We start from the raw sequence: 24,130 nt of genomic DNA, 5'->3' as shown, positions 1-24,130 counted from the left end.
TGATTTCAGCTCTTCATTGAGATGGTTCGAGTTCCACACGTTCCTTTCTGGAAATTGGGAGAGTATGGAAAATGCTGGCACTTGTTAATGTTTTGTCTTCATAGCTCAAAAGGGGATATAAAATCACAACATCTACAGATAAGCCTGATTTGTTTCTTCTGTTAGAACATGAAAATGATTTGAACTGTTCATCATTATTTGTCATGTTTGTATTGTGAACTGCAGTAGTAATGAGAGAGGTTCATTAGCAGTAACCCTTACCCCTCCAGAAATGAACAGAAACCATTGCTGTGGCACTTGCAAAGTAGTCCTGTGAACTGTAGTTGAGTGGTTATTTGGCTGCATCTGAAACCAGAATATGATGTTTAATTTTTTGATGGAACCTGCCTTTGTTTGAGGTTTATCTCTATGCGCTGACTTAGGCTCATACTATGTTAGAGAAGGATTAGGACATGTATAACATTACTGATATGGCAGTAATAGGATTCATCCAGCAAAGAAATTACTTCACTTTAAAACACATGAATAGGTAGTGCTATCAGGAGCTATTCAGTAAAAATAGCTTAGTGTTTTCAAGCTAAGCAGAAAAATGCTGGTGCTGGTGAAGTATATGTGTTGAGAAATAAATCAGGAGCTTCTGTAGAGTTATTTCCAGGATCAAAATAATCACCCTAGAAGCTCATTTTGATGGTGTAACACTATTTCTCTTCACAGAGGCAACAAACATGCAATGGAAAGTATACATTCAATGCATATTTTTAATGATGGGCTAAAAAATTACTTATTTGCACTAATGATATAGGGAGACCCTTTTATGAATGACTGCACTCTGCGAATCAGCAAGTGAAAAAGCACACTAAAAGAATAATATATCACAGAATGTACTTAATCTGTATTGACATTTGTGGTTCAGTGTTAACTTTATGCTGGTACATCATCTTGCACCATGGTAGTAGACTTACTCAAGTGTATTTTAGCAACGATCATGCTGTGCTATCAGTAGAGCATTTACCACAGCAGTGTCACTCCTTCCTCTGTACTGAAAAAGTGAAGGGTTATACGGCTTTACATAATATATTGTGCATCTTTCTGTTGCTTTTGTTGGAAACTGGACAGTTTTGTGTGGTCATGTTTTGCAGACCTGATTGGTATAACTTGGGTTGCTGGATTTTAGCATGTCTAAAGCACCAAAATGGATCTGTGGGGAGATTTTGTGATTCAAAGGGGCTGAAGAAGCTAGTCCTGGGTAATGGGATGAAGACAAAGAGCCTTCACTATTTTTCATTTCTGTGTAATGCAGAAAGACAAACCTCTCCAGATAGGCAAAATATCCCATCCTCTGATGATGCAAAAGATTGCTTCACAGTGTAGAAAATAATGAATAGAGGCTATTTCCAAGAACAGTGTTTTTCTAGTCATAGTGTGACTAGGACGTTTCATGCCAGTTGTGCAATGGGAGATGAAAGACTGGGTAACTATCCTTCTGGTATTCTAGGATTGCAAAGGGAAAGCCAATTGTATTGACTGATTCACAAATGATCCTTTACTTGTGTTTGTTTTTTTCTGTCCCACTGCTTGATGATGTTAGTAATGGAACGTGTATTAGTGACACATCTAATACAAGTGCTAGTTTGAGTCTCTATTGATATTCTGTGTTGAACTGCATAACTTCAGTCAGAACTCGAAGACTGAAGATGAAGCCTGTGTAGTTTCTAGTACCTTTAGGTACCTTTCTTGACTGAACAATATTTAACACCATCCCCATAGAAAATGCTGTCCTTGAATATACCTGCATGGATCTGGAGTGGGTTTCTAACAAAGTATCTCCTTCTGCTGCTTAAACTTTGGAAGCCATTATCAAGATGCTTTCATACAGACAAGATAACTGCTTTTGAAACTGCTGACCAGACAAGTTCTTGTCTGCTAAAGCAGCAGCACCATTCACTGTCAAAACCCTTACTTGTTTTTAGCAACCCCAAATTGGAATATATTCTGCTCAGATTCTAGGCAAGGTGGGGTGGGGGGAACAAGAGCTAGGCTTGACAATTAGCTTTCCTGAGCCAGGGATGCAGGGATGGAGCAGGCTGACAGCAGTAACTGTAAAGGAGGTGCTCCTGGTGGTTTCATTCATGGTGAGAGCTGAGGTCCAGGAGACCATTAGAGGCTTTTAGCAACAGTAATGCTCAGGACAGGGAGAGTGGTTGTTGTTTGATAATGTAGAGAGCTTTAGCAAGAGCTGAGTTGCAGGTATCCTCCTCTCCTGGCATTCATACAGAGTACAGAAGACAATCAGCAGCCTTCACTGTTAAGGAAGAGAGACACTGGTAAAGAAGCTATACTTGTGATTGTGTTGATATCACAGTCTGTATCATATCATAGAATAGTTAGGGTTGGAAAAAACCTTAAGATCATGTAGTTCCAACCCCCTGCCATGGGCAGGGACAGCTCACACTAAACCATGTCACCCAAGGCTCTGTCCAACCTGGCCTTGAACACCACCAGGGATGGAACATTCACAACCTCCCTGGGCAACCCATTCCAGTGCCTCATCAGCCTCACAGTAAAGAATTTCTTCCTTATATCCAATCTAAACTTCCCTGATTTAAGTTTTAACCTGTTACCCCTTGTCCTGTCACTACAGTCTCTAATGAAGAGTCCATCCCCAGCATCCCTATAGTCCCCCTTCAGATACTGGAAGGCTCCTATAGATTGTGAGGCATGAAGCTGCTGGAAGTTATCACCTATATTAATCAAACCCTAGTACTTCTGTGTTAGAAAAGAGCAACACTAAAATCACAGTGTCCTAAACCTGGGTGGCAGGAAGAGTTGGGAAGTTGCTAATGCATACTCTGTGCGTAAAGGAGAGGTAGTAATGGATGGTGGAAGAAGTGCTTTGTACTGATTCTTAAGCTTTCTGCAGTGTCTCTGTGTGAGTTGTCTGAGGAATGCAGCATTTGAATCATTGTGGAGTACTTTTACATATATATCTCATATATATATATATATATATATATATGTAGATCTAAATTTTAACATTTTTTGTGTAATTGTTTTCAAATAACTGCATAAACATGACTTGCTAAAAGGCAGACATCTGCTCATCTGTCTCCAGAGAAACGAGCTACCAAAGAGAAGATTTCAATGCTTCCAGCAGGTTTGTGAGGATGAAATGCCTTTGGGAAATGGGCAAAGTCTGCTTTTTCACTTGTGTTGCATTTACAGTCCTGGGATTGTTCGATTTGGTGTAGGGCTAACAATTGGAGCATGTACAAAGAAGTCCTAGTGATCTATCAAACCGCAGTGAATCAACAGATTAAGGAGTTTTTTGTATTCATCTGAAAAATTCTCAAACCTGCATTTCTCTGCCAAAAAAACCCTAACATTTCTTTTAATATTTTCCAGACAGCACTTAACTGTTGAGCCCTCGCAGCAAATGTATTCATTCTTATGCCATTAGCTTCAGGATGGGAGGCAATGTGACAAATACTTTGTCTTTTATATAATCTTCTTAAAAGGATGCGAAAATTCTTCCTACTTGCACTGTAAGTGTAAAACCCAAAATGCAGGATTTTTTGTGCCTTCCTTTCAGCAACAAATGTTTGTCCTAGTTTTGCAAGCACAGATCAACTGATTGAGGTCTGGTCACCGCCTTCTTGACAGGGGCAGGCCAGTGCCTTTTCTGTGTTTAGCTCATAGATTGGGTTTTCTTTGCCAATATACATCTACCTAAAAGGCCCTGCTATGGTGTTTAGAAATCAAACCCTTTGGAAAATGTGTTCAGAGGTGGTTGCATTGGAAAATCCTTGTAGATAATACCTATTTTGAGTCTTTGGGTACTGTTATTTTAACTAAAATCCTTTTATTTACTGGTAAGGTGCTAAAAATAGGGAAAATGAATACTTGTGTCACTCCTCTAATCTTAAATAGATTGAGAGATCCATGAACTCTTAAATGCTTTCAAGTTGCTTATCTCTGTGGGAAACCTCAGCTGCAGATAGATAAACAGACATAAATTTGTGGTTTTTAAAGGCCATTATTCAACATACTAGGAGAAATTGCAGAGATAGTGTAAACCCATTAGGTCATCTTGTCCAGCCTCCGTCCATCTAACTTTATGGCAGCCCTGCTTGGTGAGATTTTAAGGTTGATTTTAAAGCTATCTTATATCCCCAATAAGTGGTGTTGCATGTAGGTGTTTTACTGCACTGGATGAATGGAGCTGTGATAAGGCAGACGTGTGCAGTGCTTCTGTGAGTGAGCCTTGCCATCGAGAGGGTCAGGTTCTAAATTAATGGTGACCACTTAGATCGATCGAAAGTGAGCCTGCATATTCCTGCAACTGTCTCCATAAGGTTTGGTTAGAAAAAGAAGAGGAAGAAAGCCTTTTTATTTGAATTATGTATTGGATTTATGTAAATGTCAATAGTCTGGAGAGTGACTTTTGGCTGTGTCATTTATTTATATCATCATACTGTGAATACTGTAAAAGTCTTCACAGTGAAGGTGATTAGAGAAAAGCGTAGCTATAGCACATACATACCAATCATTCAGTCTTACTGAGTTAGTGTATTTACTTCTAGTAAACAAATAAGACTGAGTTTTCATCTGTCTGCTACTGAAATATTATTTATGTCTTTAAACTCAATTATTGTGGTCTTTCAGCTCTTAAAAGGGGCCTATGAGAAAGATGGGGAGAGACTTCTGAGCAGGGCCTGTTGCAACAGGACAAGGGGTGATGGGTTTAAACTGACAGAAGGAGATTCAGGCTGGATGTAAGGAAGAAATTGTTTACAGTGAGGGTGGTGAAACCCTGTCAGAGGTTGCCCAGAGAGGTGGTGGATGCCCCATCCCTGGAGACACTCAAGGACAGGCTGGATGTGGTTCTGGGCAAGCTGCTCTGGTTGAAGGTGTCCCTGTTTGTTGCAGGGGGTTGGACAATAGGTAAACTTTAAAGGTCCCTTCCAACCCAGACCATTCTGTCATTCAGAATGCAACATTGATTCTTAGTGTAATTTGTAAAGAGTTTCTCTTTGCTCTGTGCTGACCTATATGATTTCTGTTATTGTGTCTAAAGCTCTTTTAATTTGCCAAGGGGATACTGGGTTTCATCCTTCCTTTTAAAATAAATTTAACATAGAAAAACCAAATAATTCCCTTAAACAGCAAAACGTCCAAGAAAATGCTACCCTTTTTTAAAGCTGTCTCTGCATTAGAAGCAGGGATACATCATTTTCCTATGGCTAATATATGCAGAATGCTATGCAAATTAGAACCAAAATAGCAGGCATCTTTCCTTTTTTTTCTGGGTCTTGATGGCAAAGCATGTTAACAAGTGACAGTGTCACTTCTCAAGGTGTCTTAGACAAGCCTCTTTATTGGCAAAAGTTAGATGAAAGACAGTCATTGTACATGCCTAATTTCTAGGGAAAATACAGGTCAATCTCAGTAACTTACCTCTTGCATGGGAAGAAGCATCTTTCTCAGGCTCACAGTAGGAATGTGACTGACCTTGTATCATGACTGACCATGCTGCTAGTATCATGGTTTTGGAACTGATGGAAAGGCATTGTCTACATAGAGGGCAGTGAAGCCTGCCTTGCCAGTGCCTGGATTCTGGCTTAGGTCACCGTCAGATCCATTCTCTGGGCAAATGGTAGGATGATTCTATGGTGGTAAAGAGAGCCAGAGAATTCTTTGTCCCTCAGATCCTAAAAAATAAGGGAAGCAAACATTAGCTTATTCTGCTTCTGCTGGTAGTGGAATTGCCGGCATGCCTAAACTGCAAGACAGATGAGCATTAGCACTATTGGTTTGATTATTAGAGTCTTTGTGGTGCTCTAGTGAGGAAATTGGTTTCTTCTGGGCTTGTAGTTTTTACCTGACAACGTTTTCTTACAGTTTCAATTCATGCATTTTAGGTGTACTTTGCGGTAGGTTGTTAGATATGTTGTTATGAAATGTATTACATGTTTTCAATGAAAAGAAATGGTAGATGTGTGCTCCTGCTGTTAATGAGTTATTGTACAGTGTCAGTTGTAAGATACAGATGATGAAGGCATTTGGGGAGAGAAAATGTCTGTGACTGAACTCATAAAGTGTGTTTTTGCTGACATAAACGCAAAGGAGATTCACTGACATTAAGATAAATAGACAAAATGTTTTGTGCTTCATATTCTGAAGAGGGAATCTACACAGGAGAAGCAGCACGCCACAGGAAAGTAATTTCTCCTAAAAAGACTAGAAGTGATCCTTGATGTAAGTCAAAAAGTCCCTAACACTTCGGGGAGATCAGTCCAGGTGAATGAAGATTATTGTGTAGAGGGCAAGCTATAATAAAACCTGTCAGTTCTGTCAACCCTTCTGTCTGAGGTCTATAGAGGATTAAAAGGATATTGAACATCATGTAACAGCTGTCTCCTGTGTGAAAGGGATCACTGTTGTGTTGAACATAAATGTGCCTGTTACAGAGCTCCATGAGGTTAGGTGTGCCTGAGCCACAAGTGGTTGCTTTGTCAGCTAAAGTGCTGTTTTCATGAACTTGAAAGAGCACAGTCCAAGTTCTAAATAGGTAGCATCAAGGTCTTACGAACAAGCATGCTTCTTGTGCAGCTTTTGCACTACTGGCAGAATATTGGATACCGTCGCGTTTGGCACAATAAGCAAAAAGCTATCTTGAGTTCTTGTGGCATTGAGGAAATATTAATTAATAGCTGGTGTGAAGCACAGTCAGTGTTGCCAGACAAGTTGCAAACTGACTTTTAACTGCTAACTTTTCTTATTTGGAACTCTAAAAACTCTAAGGTTGAAATGCAAGAGAGTTGTTGACAGTAATAACAGCTTTAACTGTGCTGAGGTTTTCTGGGATGGTTTAATGAATTTGGAGTGTTGATTAAGACTTTTGAAACAGAATTTCGTAATGCTTAATATGATACAAAGGAAAAGGGCACGATGCTTCGGATGAACGTTGCTGGAAATCTGTAATATCTAAAGTGGTTGTGTTTGAAATTAAAGAGAAAAAGAGTTCTTTCAGTTCTGAAATCATAGAATCATACCATTGGGATTGGAAAGGACCTTAAGATCATCCAGTTCCAAGCCCTGCCATGGGCTGTGACACCTTCCACTAGAGCAGGTCGCCCAAGGGAAATGAACTGGAGGAAATATTCTACCTGATATATCCTTTACTTATAAGATGCAGGTTTCTTTGTTGCTTTTTAAGTTTAGTATTTGTAAGAATGACGTATGAAAACTGGATAGCTATTCAGCTTATGGAATGGATTCTCAGGAATATGGAATATATTCAGAAGATAAAGGGGGCACTCAGGTTCTCTAGCACAGACTTCAGTAGTTACATCGTGGACTAGATGATCTCCAAAGGTCCCTTCCAACCCATGGTGATTCTGTGATCATTTGCTTTTCTCTAAGCATTGATGTATTTGGCCAGTGGTGTGGGTATAAAATTAAAGGTGAAAATTAAACTCAGGATAAGTAGATTTTTCTACCCAAAATGTATCGTGCACTTTTGTGTGTTGGTAAGTTCAGCCTTATTTCCTCTTACATGAATTTTAAATAACTGAGATTGAAGACCCAGATTTCCATATATCTTTTCTTTCATTCTTTCATTTCAGTCTTAAAGCCAGTTATGTACCAAGGAAGTTCCCAACATTGTTTTCCAGAGAGCAGTGGTAACTTCTTAGACAAGCACTTGGTGGGAGCAGTAAGGACATGGAATAGGTATATAGGGCTGACTGCAGGACCTAAGCTTAAATCCTGATTTTAATATGAATTCAAGCACCACATTTGTTGACTCTTCAGTTCCAACACGTCTGGTAACGTTCAGTGGTTTATATGACACTGTTTAAACTCTGTAGTTTTATACAGAGCTCTTAAAGGATTGTTTTTAACTTGTTAATCCCACCTGCAAGGTGAAACAGCTGAGTCCTCATTGAGGATTTTGTTTGAAAAAAGGTTAGAAAGAGATATGCAAAAGTAGAGACTTCTTGTTTTATCTGACTCAACCCTGCATCCCAAGGCCATCTTTGGGTCAGCTTTTAAAGCCAGCAATCAAATCAGTGTATTGAATTGTTGAAGCTATTTGAGACCAATATCTAGCTTGTTATTCACAGGAACAGCAAAAAACGTTGCAAGTTAAATGTAACCTTTTTAAAGAGGTACAGTGATAGTATGGAACTGGATATTGAGAAAGAGGCCAACCAGAATGCATCAGCGAGATGCCACAGTTTAACAGGTGAGAAACTGAAGAGGTGAGAAGACCAGAAGTCTCCCAAGCAGATCAGGTACTGTTCCCTGTGATAGTTTTCTGTGACAGACAGCACCCAAACTGGCAGCTACTACTTGAGAACAGCCTCAGATTCTTCCTGATGGAAACCAGGTTGGTCTTGCTGGGACTCGTAGCTGCTGTCTTTTTAGTATCTGGAGCTGAAGTCTTGACTTCTTCTCTGACTGCGTTACCAGATGGAAACCTAATGACACCACTCATGTCAAAAATGAGAATTGAAGCAGCATTTCATATACCATGGTCCTGGTTGGAGCAGAAAGAGAAGGTTATTCTTTTTAATAGCCCCTTCTAAAATCTAGAATGCTGATAAACTGGAAAGAAACCTTTGTTGCTTGAAAGTGAATGTGAGAAATGGAGAAGAATAACATTCAAATGAAGAATTAGAGGTTCATTTTGTGTCTTAAGTCATAGAGGCTGAGGTGGAATAATTGCTGCGGTAAAAGCTGGTAGATGGGTTTGATAATAGAGAGCTGAGAGGTAACTGAGTCTGCACATACTTGTGAGGAGCTGTATGGCTGACATATCCCATTTAAGATCTACCATGAAGGAGGAAGAACAAATAGGTTTTGACACTCACTTGACTTTGTGCCTTTCTGCCATCTGAGAGCATTATGTTCCTGCACCACAGAAATAATGTTTTGTGAGTCAGTATCACAATAACTTTGGTTTTGAAGTCAGAATGTTGTAGAGCAGTTTGTAACAAATGGATTGTAAAAACAATGTGTGGATTTAAGGATGCTGTAAAGGAATTTTCCTGGTAAAACTCCAAAGAAGAGGTGTTCAGCATGGGAGTGAAGGAGCTAGTGAAAGGTATTCCAGTTTAGTACTGGTGATGTTAAAATACGTTTTAGTAATAGTATTGATTGGGATGAGCTGCATATAACATAGTTCCCAATCGAAATGTGAACCATTTATTTGATTTGCTTGCTCACAGATTGAGTCTGTGAGAAAGCAGAAGATGGTTGAAATGATTTGCATTATATATAAAACCAATGTTTTGATCTCTGATATGTCAAAAGGATGCTCCAGCTTTTCTCATTTGGCATGTGCTGATATACAAGCTTTGTGCTACGATGTTCTGTAAGCCACACTGCTTTGTCTATTTTTAATCAACTCTAATTTATGGAGCAGCTTTATTCTGTAACATTATAAATTGGAGAGATAGGATTAAAATAATGCTATACAGGCTATATAAGATGAAGTGGGTGAAAGGCAGTAGTCTTTGGGGCTATATTGCAATATGGTAAGTGGAAAACTTCTGTCACAGTAAAAGGACAGGAAGAATTTAAGAGCAGACAGGATATATTTTCCCATGGAGTGACTCGGAGCAGACTCCTACACCACTTTTGCAAATACCTGCTGGCAGGCATTGGATCACATTGTTTATGTTATCAGTGTTATCCATTAAAATGGAGTTATGCTGAAGGATGATAAAAAGTTATAGGACAGAGAAGTGGAACAGCTTTGGATGAATGGTGAAAGAAGACTGCAGAAAACATAAAACAGCCAAGCAGATGCAAAGAGGAGAGGACAGTTCCTGCACTCAAGGGGGATTCAGAAGTAGATGAGAAAAGAAGAATTATGGTTGTGGAGAGAAGAAAAGAGAAATATGAGTCATTGATGAATGGAATGATTTGGAGTCTATGTCCATATGATTCAGTACCTCTTAAGTGTCCAAAAATAACCTTGTCTGTAAGTGCCATTATTCTGCACTAGGGTAGGAGGTTTTTGTGTCTGAAGACTAACTTTCAACTCAGAGTATTTCTTCCTTTCAATAAAAAGCACCTCCCTTACACCTCCTGTAGCTGCCAGCTGCAATGTCATAGCTGCCTATAATGTTGTAGAGTGCCTCTATTTAAGACTTGCTTCTTCTGGTCATCATAACTTACTGATGGAGAAGTTGTCCCATTTTCTATGGGTCTGCCAAAGGCTCACAGGACTTCTAGGTGATTAAAAAGGCAACAGTGATGATGTGAGAGTCTTTCCTTCTTTCTTCAGATGGGAACTACTATTGCCAATGGATGTGATACCGAATGTTTTGTTCCTTATGGTTCTTGTGCATTGCTAACAGGCTGGGCATTTCTCCTTCTAGTATTACATAGCCAGGACCATGGTACCTGCTGGCTTGTATTTTCTGTGTTCACTGCCTTTTATACCATTTCCAGTGCCCTTTCTGTCAGACGTGTTTCTTGGGGATTAGGTCTGTTTCCCTTATGGTCCAAAATGATTTCTTCATTGTTGATTTGAATTTCATATGATTTTATCTCCATTGTCACATTACATGTACACCACAGAACCCTCAGCCTTGCATGTAAGTCCCTTTGTCTGCTTCTTGACTTTGAATGAAAACAAATACTCCTCTTAAGTATCATTTGTCTTTGGCACTGTCGTGATTTAAACCAAATCCGCACAGCTCGTTCACTCACTCCCCCCCTTGCTCCCCCAACTCCTGGAGAGTTATGAAGGAGAATCCAAAGAATGTAGCCCCCACGGATTGAAATAAGCACAGTTTAATAGCTAAGGCATAACACAAAACACTACTGCTACTACTACTACAAATAATAATGATAAAGCCAATAACAAGTGAAGAGAATACAACACCTCACCAGCCACCGACCCATAACTCACCCCACCCTGCCTGACCAAGCACCGACCGATACCTCCTCCATCCCCCCCGAGTCCCAGCCCTTCTGGGTTTCCCGGTTACATCCTGAGTATGATGTGCTATGGTATGGAATACCCCTTTGGCTAGCCTGGGTCAGGTGTCCTGTCTCTCCTTCCTCCCGGCTTCCCCTCCTCCCTGGCAGAGCATGAGCTCAGAAAAGGCCTTGGACAAACCAAACACCCGAGCAGTAACTCAAAACATGCTCGCTATCAGCAACCGTTCCCAGCCTGAAAGTCAAAACACAGCACTGCACCAGCTACCAAGAAGGAGAAAAATGACTGCTACTGCTCAAACCAGGACAGGCACTCATCACACTGCTGCCAGCTGTAGGTTCTCACCAATTGCTTGCCATTGGTGAGGATCTTTATTGTGATATCTGTTCAAATGAGTGTATGCATGTCCAAATCTCTGGTTAGGGTTGTCCTTGCCCCTGTTGAAGTACAGCAAGATGAAATAGGGAAGAGAAAGCTGAAGATTAGCCATATGCAGTTAAAGGATTGAGACTCAAGGGAAAATCTTAGGGATGCTCTTTACTTCTGTCATCAAAAGCAATGGGTATTCAACTTGAGAACTGATTTGTTTGGAAATATAGATTTACTTCTTCCTTATGTGTGCCTTCTTCTACTGTTTACTCTCTGCTACTCAGGGTTTAGAGTGTTGCAAGACACCTGGAACCAAGAATAGCTTTGACATGGGAACTGGGTCTGCTGTGCAAACTGTCCTCTAGTTTATTGGGTGGAACCAGATCTCCCATTCTCCTAAAGTTAAGTGACCAAAAAGCCTCAGGAAGTGGATACAGAACATCATTGTGAGGCCTTTGTAAAACTGCTGCATGGATATTCTCTGTGTAAGGGATAAAGTTTTAGAAACTTCTACAAACAGTAGAGCTGGAAGGCTTTTTTCAAAATGGGTCTTTATGTCCTGCAGAAAGCCACATAAATGCATTAGGATTTCATCTGCTTCCAAACCTCTGCCAAACCTAAGCATGATAAAGGTTATTTGGGCCTGTTTTGTGATGGATGAGAATCTGATGGGTTATCAGCAGCAATCTGTTGTCATATATTCCTTCAGATGATCTTTTTCACACCCGGCCTTCCAGCACACATTCTATCGCACTTCAGATAATATTATTGCCAGGTAGACAGTCCTTCAATGCAGGTTTAGGTAATGATAGAACTAAATGTCCCCTCTTTGTTTAAAAGCAGAAACATGGGAAGAGTTGGTCTAGACCTAGAAATAAGACTGTCTGGTTGTCAGATGTTTTAACTTTAGAATAAAACATGGTAATACTTTAGCAGTGAAACAATGAAAGCTATTACTTGACAATTAGTCTTGGCTTATAGCTTCCTTTACTCCTGTGTACATGAAAATAGAGAACTGGTTTCTGGTATCATTTTTTTCTAAGGGAAAGATTTTGATAGAGAAATTTGCTACTTTTTTTATCCTTTCTTTTCCTCATTTGCTTTCTGTTCCTTTTTATGCACAGTTATACCTCATGGCTTCTTGCATCTTTTATCCCAACGGGTACTGTGTGTTCCAGAAATGTGCAACTTTTATTTGGCTATTCCATTTTTCCTTTCTTCATTCCATTACGAAGAAAAAATCACCACTTCTGAAGTGCCTTTTCCTTTTGTCGTCTCGGATGTTCGTAATCTGCTGCTTTCTGTGTTGTGGAGTGGGTTTTGGTGGTAGTGGTGGTGGGGTTTTTGTGTTGGGGTTGGGTTTTATTAGTACCCATGCTAGTGGAGATCGATTGAATGGGTTTGTGTTTGTGAATGGTTTTAGGTGTTTATTTTGCCCTGACAAAATGGATAGGTATAGCCCTGATAGCTGATAATGTTAGGCTACTGCATAAGCATCATTTGCTTGCATTATTGTGTGCCTGAGAGAGATTTACGAGTGCACTCACCTGAATAAATAACTTGAGTTTTGCAACATTGAAACAGAAGAAGTTAAAGATTTGAAGTTCACTGGGGATACATATGTATAATTTAACACTGTTGGGTAAAAGATGTAAATTTTGAGCTTGGATGTGTGGGAAACATGATTTTCTGTCATTACATAGTCACAGGCATGTCTCTAAAGTGATGCCAAATTATAATATTTGCATAAATATTTATATAAATATGCTATAGTTGCATTGCATTGGTAGGGGGTTTATAGCTAACTTAATTTACCATTTCACTATCGAGACTGGGTTGAAGTAACAGCTAAGTGCTTCCAGGATGGAAAACAGCATTCCTTTGAGTTCTTTGAGTTTGGGTTTTAGTGATGCAGATTCTGGTGTTGCCTTTTACATGGAAATCAATATGCATGTGAAGTGAATATTGTGAATTGCATCTTTTAACATACAACATCCAGGCTCTGTGTTTCAGAAGTAGATGCTGTTCCATGAACAAATTGGGGAAAAAATGGTAATAGGGTGTTGGAAGGATTTTCTCCTATATTTTTACTAGGACATGCTGCGCTATATATGCTAAGATTAGCATAGGTCTGGCTTTCTTTTATGCTTTGTGTATTTATGCAGACCAGAATAATAAGACCACTTAAAATCACAGATGTTTCATTTCTGTGGGTGGTTTTTGTGAGTTTTGGGGTTTTATTTGGGGGGGGGTGTTTTGCCTTTTGCTGTAGCAAATCATGATCATGGAGCTCTTCACTGCAATTTGGTGAAGGAGAGAAATGGTTTCTTCCTTGTTGTTCACATTATCTTGAGCTAAAAGCAAAGCGGTGGAATAACCTTGTAAAATAACAGTGGGAATTCACAGGGTAGGAATACACTTCCAGAAGAAGGAAGGGAGTGTAATACTTACTGTTTCTTTGTATGGGACATGTGGGATTTCTTTGCATGGGGACATTCATGCAGAATTGAAGCTTGTGGTATTTGTTGGTGTATTCTCATCAGCATGGTATTTTGCTGTGATTTTTGAAAGGATCAATCCCTTGCAGCAATTTACATAATAACTTTGTGGTGGGTGATTCTCCTATTTTTATTTATGCTTTTTTTTTTGTTCCGGGTTCACTAAAGCGCAATACCTTTGCTCCTCAGTACAGTAAATGTACTCTAATATCTATTATGGTACAGTCAAAGGATAATTTATTGTTAGATAGGAAAGTAGGTCAACACTAATGTCACTTGATGATCAACCCCCCAAGTTTAATAAAACACCTCACCAGCATGCCTTCTGCACAGTGCTTGATGTTTTATTAGGACTACAGTACCTTACAGTACCTACCTAGAGCGGGAGTGTAATTACTGAGCTGTCAGAGTGATAAGTGGGATTAATGGCAGGCTGGTGCACTTTAGTCTGCAGAGTGCTCAGAGAAGCAGAAGATGGTATTATTATAGAGAAAGTCTGGCCTGGCATATTCATGGCCCCTTCCCTCTTCCCCAAAACTCACATTCCAGTTTGTGTTACCACCACCACCTCCCCCCCTCCCAGTGGCTGACATTTCCAACAGCTGTTACTTGTGGAAACAGCTCAAAAATCCAAAGAAAAATAATGTGCTGAAGATGCTTGTTAGCCACAATGGGGAATGTGTGCACTGCTTCTCATAGAATGTACAGTCAGACTGGTTTGGGTTAGAAAGGACCTTCAGCTCATCTATCTCCAACCCCTGCCATGGGCAGGGGCACCTCACACTAGAGCAGGTTGCTCCAAGCCCCTGTGTCCAACCTGGCCTTGAACACTGCCAGGGATGGGGCAGCCACAGCTTCTCTGGGCACCCTGTGCCAGCGCCTCAGCACCCTCACAGGGAAGAGCTTCTGCCTTAGATCTAACCTGAACTTCCCCTGTTTCAGTGTGAACCCATCACCCCTTGTCCTATCACTACAGTCCCTGATGAAGAGTCCCTCTCCAGCATCCTTGCAGCCCCCTTCAGACACTGGAAGCTGCTCTGAGGTCTCCACGCAGCCTTATGCTGCTAGGTGCCGTTCTAGTAATTTTTGACATGAAGTTATTCTCTACATAATAAATGCTTTCAATGTGAAACGCCATTCTTTTGGTCTTGGACACAGGACTGTTGTATTTTAAAGGGAACTATGTTCAGGAAAGTGAAGTTGAAAAAGTCAAAATGGGGTTGTTGCCTTTTTTAAACATGTGATTTTCCATATCTTTCCTTAACTGTCTACTAGGCAAAATGATCATCCAAGCCCTCATACTTGTGTATTTTGTCTAGTGTATCTCATTTTTCTCTGGCTTCTAGTACTAAAACTTTGCTGCCTTTCAGTTTGTTTAGAATGCTAAGACCTCTTGAATCAGTGCTCTGGCCACATCAACCCTCTGAGGTCCCCACTGGCCTGCATTTGCTTGGTAAGGCATTCAGAAGATGGGTCTGTCAGTGGGTAGTGCTGAGCAGCGAATATTTAAGGTATTGTCGTGGTTTAAACCAAGTCCCCCAACTCCCGGAGAGTTAGGAAGGAGAATCCAAACAATGTAGCCCCCACGGGTTGAGATAAGAACAGTTTAATTGCTAAGGCACAAGACAAAAATCACTACTGCCATTACTACTACAAATAATAATGATAAAGCCAGTAACAAGTGAAGAGAATACAACACCCCACCAGCCACCGACCCATAACTCATCCCACCCTGCCTGGCCGAGCACCGCGTGCTCTCTCCTCCATTTTTCCTCCAGAACTCCACCCCTCCAGCTCTCTCTCCCAGTTGCATCCTGGGCATCACGTGCTATGGTATGGAATACCTCTTTGGCTAGCCTGGGTCAGCTGTCCTGTCTCTCCTTCCTCCCAGCTTCCCCTCCCCTCCTCCCCGGCAGAGCACGTGCTCAGAAAAGGCCTTGAACAAAAACACCCTCAAAACATGCTCGCTATCAAGCAACTGTTCCCAGCCCAGTAGTCAAAACACAGCACTGCACCAGCTGCAAGAAGGAGAAAAAATGACTGCTACTGCTCAACCCATGACAGGTATATTGAAGTCACAGCTAAACTTACTGTGTTCTTATGCCAGAGCCCTCTGACATGTGGCTAGTTGAACTAGTAGCCCTCTCTGGTGTTGGACCTGGATTTGGCTTTATCAGATTTCTTAGCTTTTGCAGCCTGTGAGACCTTTTTTTCCTTTAAATATATCCCCTGAGATCTTTTCCCCATCACTACTAGTTCTGTGAGATAATCCAAACAGCCTCTACCAAGTGCCTTTACATTTTGCTGGTGCCATGGTGCTTCAGTACTCAGCCAGATGATAATGGATAGGGAGGTGAAAGACTAATAAACTTTTACTTAACTGGCTTGGTCTTCTCTTTTATTCCACTCTTATCTGAAAAAACACAACCAAAATATCCTCAAAGCAAACCAAAAGCAGTGTCTGTGATTGACAATGAGGCCAGTTTTTCACTGTGGGTATTTGAAGCATTTCATTCCTTTTCATATGCTTGTCATTTCCTTGTGCATGTAGTCCACAGGTCTCTTGCATATGTTCTGTGGTTGAAAATACCCAGTTCTGGTAACAGGTACCACTCCTAAAGGTGGACTAGGAGGAACTTCAGTAGTTGTGCTCAGATAATACATAAAACCCAGGTTTTATTTCCTTTGCCATAGATTGTAAAACCTGCAATGAATTTATATGAATTCTGTCTGATAAAGAAATGATCTTGAAAGAGCATCTGGGATAACTGAATGAGTTCTGAGATAATGGTAGTGTGGCATTTGACCTGTGATAGATACTGATGCGATTGAATGCTCCATCCCTGGCAGTGTTCAAGGCCAGGTTGGATGGAGCTTTGGGTGACATGGTCTAGTGTGAGGTGCCCCTGCCCATGGCAGGGGGTTGGGACTGGATGATCTTAAGGCCCCTTCCAACCCAAACCAGTCTTGGATTCTATATGTAAAACCAAAAGTATGTACAAGTACCTTTGTGTTTAGTAGAGAACCATTTTACTTTTTAGGGTGACTTTTACCTTTGTTTTTTAATTTATTGTTACATTTCTTTACTGCAGATTGCATAGAATACCCTGAGAGCTTAATTCTTAAATGGGACTTGTGCGAGCAACCAGAGTGGTACATCACTCTGTATGTCACCATTAGTGACATGGGTTAGTGGTGGCCTTGGTGGTGCTGGGGTAATGGCTGGACTTGATGATCTTAAAGGTCTTTCCCAACCTGGTTGATTCTGTGATTCTGTCCTCATGGATGACTAAGCAGGAACAGATAATAATTCCTTGCCATTTACGGTGTTTTAATATACAGTTCGGTTTTGTCATTAGGGATGACAAGAAGAGGATTTTGGGTATTTCCATTGGGAATCTTCAATAGTCTTATTGACCCTAATGTCAACAGAATTGTTTTCAGAGGTCACAAACATATCACAGGAAACGTAGAGAAGTGACCTAAAAGTTTATCAACATTCTAAGTCTTTGGCACATACAGGACAAAGTAATTCTGCTGTGGAAATACTGTTGCTTTTGTATGTCTTATTATCCAACCTCCAGAATGTAATCCACAGTGGCACTTCCAAAACTACATGAATACATTCAGGTTCCAAGCATAGATGCTTTTCAAATAGAGGAATGATGTGGTCAGAAGTTGAACAATCTTGGATGCTGGGGGAAAAGTGACTTCTATGTAATTAGGCTTTGTTTCCTAATACTGGGACATCTGTAGTCCATATGTCTGTAACTGCATCCTACCGCCTGCCATTGTAAAACAGAGTCAACAGAACATAACCAGTCAGTGTTGAATGCAAGTCAATAATGATCATGTTTTAATTTTGAGGTTTTAAATAGAAATTTAATGAAGATGCTCTCTATTATTCCTTTGTGGCTTATCTTTTACCAGGCTAACTCAAAAACCTTATTGGCAGCGTTTGTGTTCCACATCTCCTTGACATGTTTTCCTTTATTCCTGTAGATGCTTAAAGTGTGCAGATGCCCCCTGTCAGAAGAGTTGCCCAACTAATCTGGACATCAAGTCATTCATCACAAGTATTGCGAACAAGGTAACGCCAGGCTTGGAACATGGAAGCAGGTAGCAGCAGTCCTGTTATTACGATTGTGTTTCAGGGTTTCTGTTTACAAAGTCTTAAATAGTTTTTACTACAGATGCATTAAAGTTGAGCAGTTTTTAATTGTTTTTAATTCTGTTCTGGGCCTGGACAGATGGATAGAGCAAATCAGGTCACTTTTCAATGACATTTTGGGGTTTGATGCTTTTCAAACACAATGATATTCCAAACCCCTGAGCATTGCAATGCAATTATTGAATCTTGCTGCTACCTGAGGAATTAGAGTTGAAAAGCTTTTTGGTTTTGGGTTTTTTTTTAAGAAGTGATGATAGTTTGAATTTGCTTCAGGCAACAGTTTGGCACGAAGGTGGTTATCTCAAAGAATGTTTTCCTGCAGTTTATATTAAGAGGTTCTGATGAGTGCAAATGTAGTCGCTCACTTAGACTATTAATACAATACAACAGGAATAAACAGAACCCTTCTTTGGAGGTCCTGTACCTTTTCCTTTCTTAATAGGCTGTTATACTGTAATCATCACGAAATCTTCAGAACGTGAAGACATTATTTGGATTTGTGATTTACAGTTGACTTTTAACAGAACTAGAAACAAGGATGACATCAAAGTTGATGTGACAGGATTAATTAGGCTGCCTTGGATAGCTGAAAGATGAGTAGATATTGACTGCCTCATACCTTTTAAAGTGCTTCCCATCATCAGGTGCCATGTGATATATTTGTCTGGAGAAGTCCAATTAGACTCATAATCTACTGGGGGTGCTACAGAGATTTTTCTGGCTGCATTTTATGCTCTAACATGTCTCATTTAGATGCAGCTGAAAGGGCCAATGCAGGTAAAGCCCGAGTGAAGTGGGCAACAGCAGCACTGCCGCGTGCAAGTTAGCAGCCATGTTGCTTTTACTACACAGTGTGTTGTAGTATAAGAAGAGAAGACACTGGTAAATTCTGCACCTTAACAAGAAACATTAGGATAAGAAGAGATATTAAGGTACATGTATCAATTATAACATTAACTGTGTGTTGAAATGGTTTGCAGTAATTGGTATTATGTCCAGCATCTGCATGTATCCTGTCACTGCAGCATTTATTTGCCTGAATGTAGGTATCTGTTTGCAGCCATACTATACTCTGTGTTGTGTTGCTGCTTATTACCTCTTCAAGAATCATGAAGCAGGCAAATGGAAGAGAGAAGGGACAAGGCAGTAATGAAACTGCCTGTCTCCATCTCATCATTGTGCTATAGCTTGTTTAGGAAACCTAAAGCAAATTTTATGCAAGTATTTTAGCAAGATGGTGTTTTCTTAGTAAGAAATTAATTATGTGCTGTTTGGAGTAGAACAGGGTGATTTGTTGAGGAAAGGAAAGGGGCCTGATTATCAAACCACAGAAAGTGTCAATAAGGAAGCAGAGAAGATGGGCTCAAGAGTGCCACAGAAGATGTCAGATGAACTAGGTCTCAATTAAACAGCAGAGTTTTAGATTGGATATAAGGAAGAAATTCTTTCCTGTTAGGGTGGTGAGGCACTGGAATGGGTTGCCCAGGGAGGTGGTGAATGCTCCATCCCTGGCAGTGTTCAAGGCCAGGTTGGATGAAGCCTTGGGTGATATGGTTTAGTGTGAGGTGTCCCTGCCCATGGCAGGGGGGTTGGAACTAGATGATCTTGAGGTTCTTTTCAACCCTAACTATTCTATGATTCTACAGGTCCAGATTTAGCTGTCAGACATTCAGTGATCAACCTTACAGAATTTGGGCTGTTTGATGATATTAAATCATCTTGGAAGTTACAGATATCAGGGTTTTGCCCTGAGCAGGTGATCTGATTGATCACTTGCTGCTTTATCAGGAAACTCTGCTCTTAAAAAAGCATCACCAGTGTACTGCTATTCCCTCAGGAGGTTGAATAGTCTTTATGGAAAAAGTGGAGTTTTCTTAGATTACTGAAACTTATCTCCAGCCTTTCTCTTTGGACCCTATCCCTGTCTTATCCATAGCTACTGTATCCACTCTGAAACTAGTTTGTATGAAAGGTATATAGCAGTTTTGGTAACTGCTTTTACCTCCTGTTTATGCCTGATAATTGCTTAGACTGCAGGAAGCATCCACATGCAGCAAGCTTTATTAAGTCAGGTACTTGGTTTCTGCTAGCCAAGATGTTAGGATGGGAAACTGCATCCTTCTGTGAATTCCAGTTCCAAGTGTGAGTTTACATTCTTTTGCCCATTGTTTTCCTTACCCTGTTGAAACAAATCCAATATAACCTGGTTGTGGAAGGATTCCTTTGCAAGAGCTATAGTGCTGACTTAAACAACCAAACAGAAAACCAACACAACCCCCCAAAAAAAACCCAAATCCAGAACCTAAATGTGAGGAAGCCCCACAGCCAAACACATTGAGACGTGCCATCCCTGCAGACACTCAAGGCCAGGCGGGATGTGGTTCTGGGCAACATGATCTGGTTGAAGATGTCCCTGCTCACTGCAGGGGTTGGACTTGATGAGCTTTGAAGGTCCATCCAACACAAACTAGTTTGTGATTCTATGCTTAACAAAGAGCTGAAGTCATGAGCTAAGGATCAAGTCCTGCACATCTGTGGCCTCCATATCTGTGGCTGTGCCTTCTGAAATTCATGTACCAAGCAACTTTTAGGGAAATAAATCTCTGTTCTTCCTCAAAAACAACTGTCAATTCTTCTGGTTTCCCTTAGGAATAGGATTCCTTTTTCCAAATATGGGTGTGTGCTACTGTTTTTACACTACTGCACTTTGAAACTCCCGTTTTGTGCCAAGCAAGCCATAGATGGTGACAGTTGAGAGAGGAGTGCCAGACCTGAAGTCATGACCCTGGCAGAGTCCCCTTGTGCTGTCACTGTGGTGCCTGGGCTTCCTGCACCATACACTTTTAGAGCAGATAGAAAACAAGACAGGCACACTAGAACTCCTAAATTGATAAGTTTTTAAAGGAACCAATAAGGAAATTTTTACTTTTTCATGCATTTCCCCCTAAACTTTTATCGACAGAATCAGTCAGGTATCATGCAGCAATCTGCCTGCTGAATAGTTTTGTGTTAATGTCATAAGTATTTACTTCACATGATCAAGGATATTTTACATGTTGAAAATACGTTTCAAAGGGTTAAATACAGTTTTGTCTGGTTTCACCTTGTAAATAAGCTTTTTGTTTTTAATCCAAAATCTTACCAATATATCTGGTAGCTTTGAGACAAAAGGAATAGGTAAAGTATAGAACATTCAGGTATTTGAGGTCAGTAAATTGGGGTGTACTTTCTACTCTTACTGAAGTCCCTGTCCTGCTTCTGCAGCTGTCTTCATCACTGGAGAAACTCCCTTCACCAGGTTACCTTTCTACTTGTTTAGGAGGGATACAGTTTAATGTATCTCTGGTCCTCATCCCTGTGTAAGCAGTAAGCAGGGTTGCACACAGGTATTCATTTAAACACGATTCATTATTAATACAGAGTATTTAGACAGCAGCATACTGAAAATGAATTACTTTGTGAGGTATTTAAGAGCTCCATTGTATGTAGTTTGTTTTGTTGGCAGACTGCTCCAGCAACCTTAAAAGGTCAGGGATTCTTGTTCTCTTAAGCCTGAGGCTTTTTAGATATTTACAGGCCATGTACAATGTAGCTGTTGTGGCTGTTCTGTCCTTAGACCTGAGCTCAGGAGTAGAAGACGGGAGGAGGGGTTGTTTCTGGGTTGAGAGGGTAATTGAATTGCCAGATTCAATGAGCCTCGAGTCTCTTTGAGAAGAAGGATGTCACTTATGCTGTATTGTGCTCGCTGCTGTGACACGGTGGAGTTTAGGCCACTGCTTCCATCCCCTTTTCTCCATACAAACTGGATTACAACTCCACTTTCTAAAGGTACAATCTATTCTATTGTGTCTTTCCAATCAGTGTTTCTTCTTGCAGTTGTGTCTCTTAGAGGCCAGACTTCAAATTCACCATGTGCCCATCACTACTTTTGTTTCTAAACATCACCATGGCACCAAAGGAGTATTCTGGCTTCCAGCTGCCCTCTCTTTAAATACATCCTCCTCATTGCAGAGTGCATGTTCTTTGTTTCACAGTGCACAAGTGCCATCTTAGTTATTTATTTCTTTAAAAAGGAAAACCCACTAAAAATAGCAAGCATTCAGCTGCTGCAGAGGCGAGTTTTGTTCTAGCCCTGAGTAAGCACCAGGAGTGAGTTTAGGATTTTATGTCCTCTTTTCCCAGTATTGATACATCAAAGCAAAGAGGCCTTGGTAAAATGGACTTCCAGCACCCGTCACACTTTAGAGCCGGCACAGGCAAATCCTGTGCAGCACCAGGCAATCCTAGAGCTTTCCAGAAGCAACTCTCATCCTGAGCACTTCCAGCTTGTCCAGCATACCTCTTGTGGGCAGAAGTGTGTGCCAGAGGACACTGCTGTCAGCAAGCAGCAGCTCTGCCTTTGTATTGTTCAGTGAGACTTGGAGTTTGTGATAAGACACCTTTATGGTTGAGTAGTTGCATTGAAATACAACTTGTTGGTGCAGTTCAGGCGTGGGGATATGAAGTTATATGACATGGCACAGGCATAAGGAGCGAGTGACTCAGCCTGATAGTCTGAGTCAATAATGAAGAATTAGGGGTGCAGAAGTAGCTTTTGTGGTATCGGTACTCTGAAATCACACTTTGTTGCTGAAATTCTCTGTTCTCACATTTTTATCTCAAGTCTTGTCAGATTATGACGATTCCTGACATTGAGTCAACAGTTCCCTGCTTGTTCTGAAAGACCATCTTCTCCCACCTCCCTTCACGATAAAGACAAACTGGTCTGAACTGACACAGCAGCCGTTTTCTAGCAGACTTTATAGGTACATGTAAGCCTTCTGGTGACCCGCGTTAAAAAACCCCAAAACAACAACCAAGCCCTCCCTAGATAACCCCAAATCCCCAGACCAGCAAGGCCATGCTGCCTGCTGGGTAAAAGGTTGTCCCTGGGGTATGCAGAACGCTGGGAGAGAAATGGAGGGAGAAATGAATGCCAGGGAAAGTTGTGAATCACAAGTAGATTTTTGGATTTCAGGCTTAAGTTTCAATAAACCCAAAGGAAGTGTGTGGGGTTTTCAGGAAAGAAATTAATTTCTTCAAGGGAGGAGTGGGAGAGGGAACAAACTGGAAGATAGAGACGAATACCAGAGGCTAAGGGTGAATCCGATGTTTGGGAGATTGAGGGAATAAAGGTAAAAGTGTTTGTGGTAATATACTGGAAATGGGAAAGTAAGAAAAGAGCATGGAAAAGGAAGGCAGGAGACAAAAAGCTGTGGGATCATTAAGGGAAAATGAAGTGAAGGAGAAGGGAAAAGGGTGGAGAGGATTCTGACAGGTGAGAGGAACAGAATGATGGTTTTTCTGTGCCAGGGGAGCTCTGAGTAAATTAACAAAGGACATCTCTATGCCATTGCAAAGACTGTAGAAACTCATGAGTCACAGTTCATATGTAAAACGCTGTAAGTGGGATCCTGTTAATACAATGAAGGATTGTGGAAGTCAGAAAGCTGCTCGATGATTGGGAATAATTACATCTAGATATGCATCACAATTAATCTTTAAGTACTCCTCTGAGGCCCTGGCTTTGGGAAAGGGCTGTTTTATTCCACTTTCTCTGTTCCTCTTTGTGTATTCCAGGTCACTAAATACAAAACCCCCGCATTTTCAAGGAAAAAGTAGTAATGGTGTTAAATTGATGCACTTGAAACAGTGACTTTTCTTGAGATGTCTGTTTGTACTTAGTGTAATGGAATGGCTGACAGCTGGTTTCAGTTGCCATCGTGTAATTATGTAGAATAGACTTTTGCGATGACACTATGTCAATTAAGGAATCTCTCACATTCTAGACTACAAAGGACAAAATGACAGTACAAGATATTCCTTCTGTTCTTCCTCATAGAAAGATAGTGACACTGTGTGAAATTACAGCCCCGTTCCGATGACACGAGTCAAAGGATGTGCAAGATTTCGGGATTGATTAAAACTCATCAGCATTATAATACAGAATATGTATGATTGGGAGAAGTTGCCATTCTGTTGTGTTCCTTCTTCTTCGGGAGGTACTGGGGGGGGGCGGTGACAGACTCGGGGGTGTTTCTTGTACTATTTGAACTGGTGTGTGTCAGTGTGAAAAATGCTTCTTATATAACAACGTAC

General features: G+C 40.7%; 1 protein-coding gene across 1 annotated transcript in view; it reads left to right on the top strand.

Annotated features, from left to right (window-relative positions):
* Positions 1-24,130, top strand: part of DPYD (dihydropyrimidine dehydrogenase) — a 349,108-nt gene that overhangs the window by 83,903 nt on the left and 241,075 nt on the right. The window contains exon 4 of the mRNA XM_034064349.1: positions 17,824-17,911. Within this exon, the coding sequence (XP_033920240.1) occupies positions 17,824-17,911 (88 nt within the window). The remainder of the gene's footprint in view (positions 1-17,823; positions 17,912-24,130) is intronic.

The sequence above is a fragment of the Melopsittacus undulatus genome, chromosome 6, assembly GCF_012275295.1.
Source record: "Melopsittacus undulatus isolate bMelUnd1 chromosome 6, bMelUnd1.mat.Z, whole genome shotgun sequence".
In the NCBI taxonomy this organism is placed as follows: Eukaryota; Metazoa; Chordata; class Aves; order Psittaciformes; family Psittaculidae; genus Melopsittacus; species Melopsittacus undulatus.
This window is presented reverse-complemented; position numbering and strand designations above follow the sequence as displayed.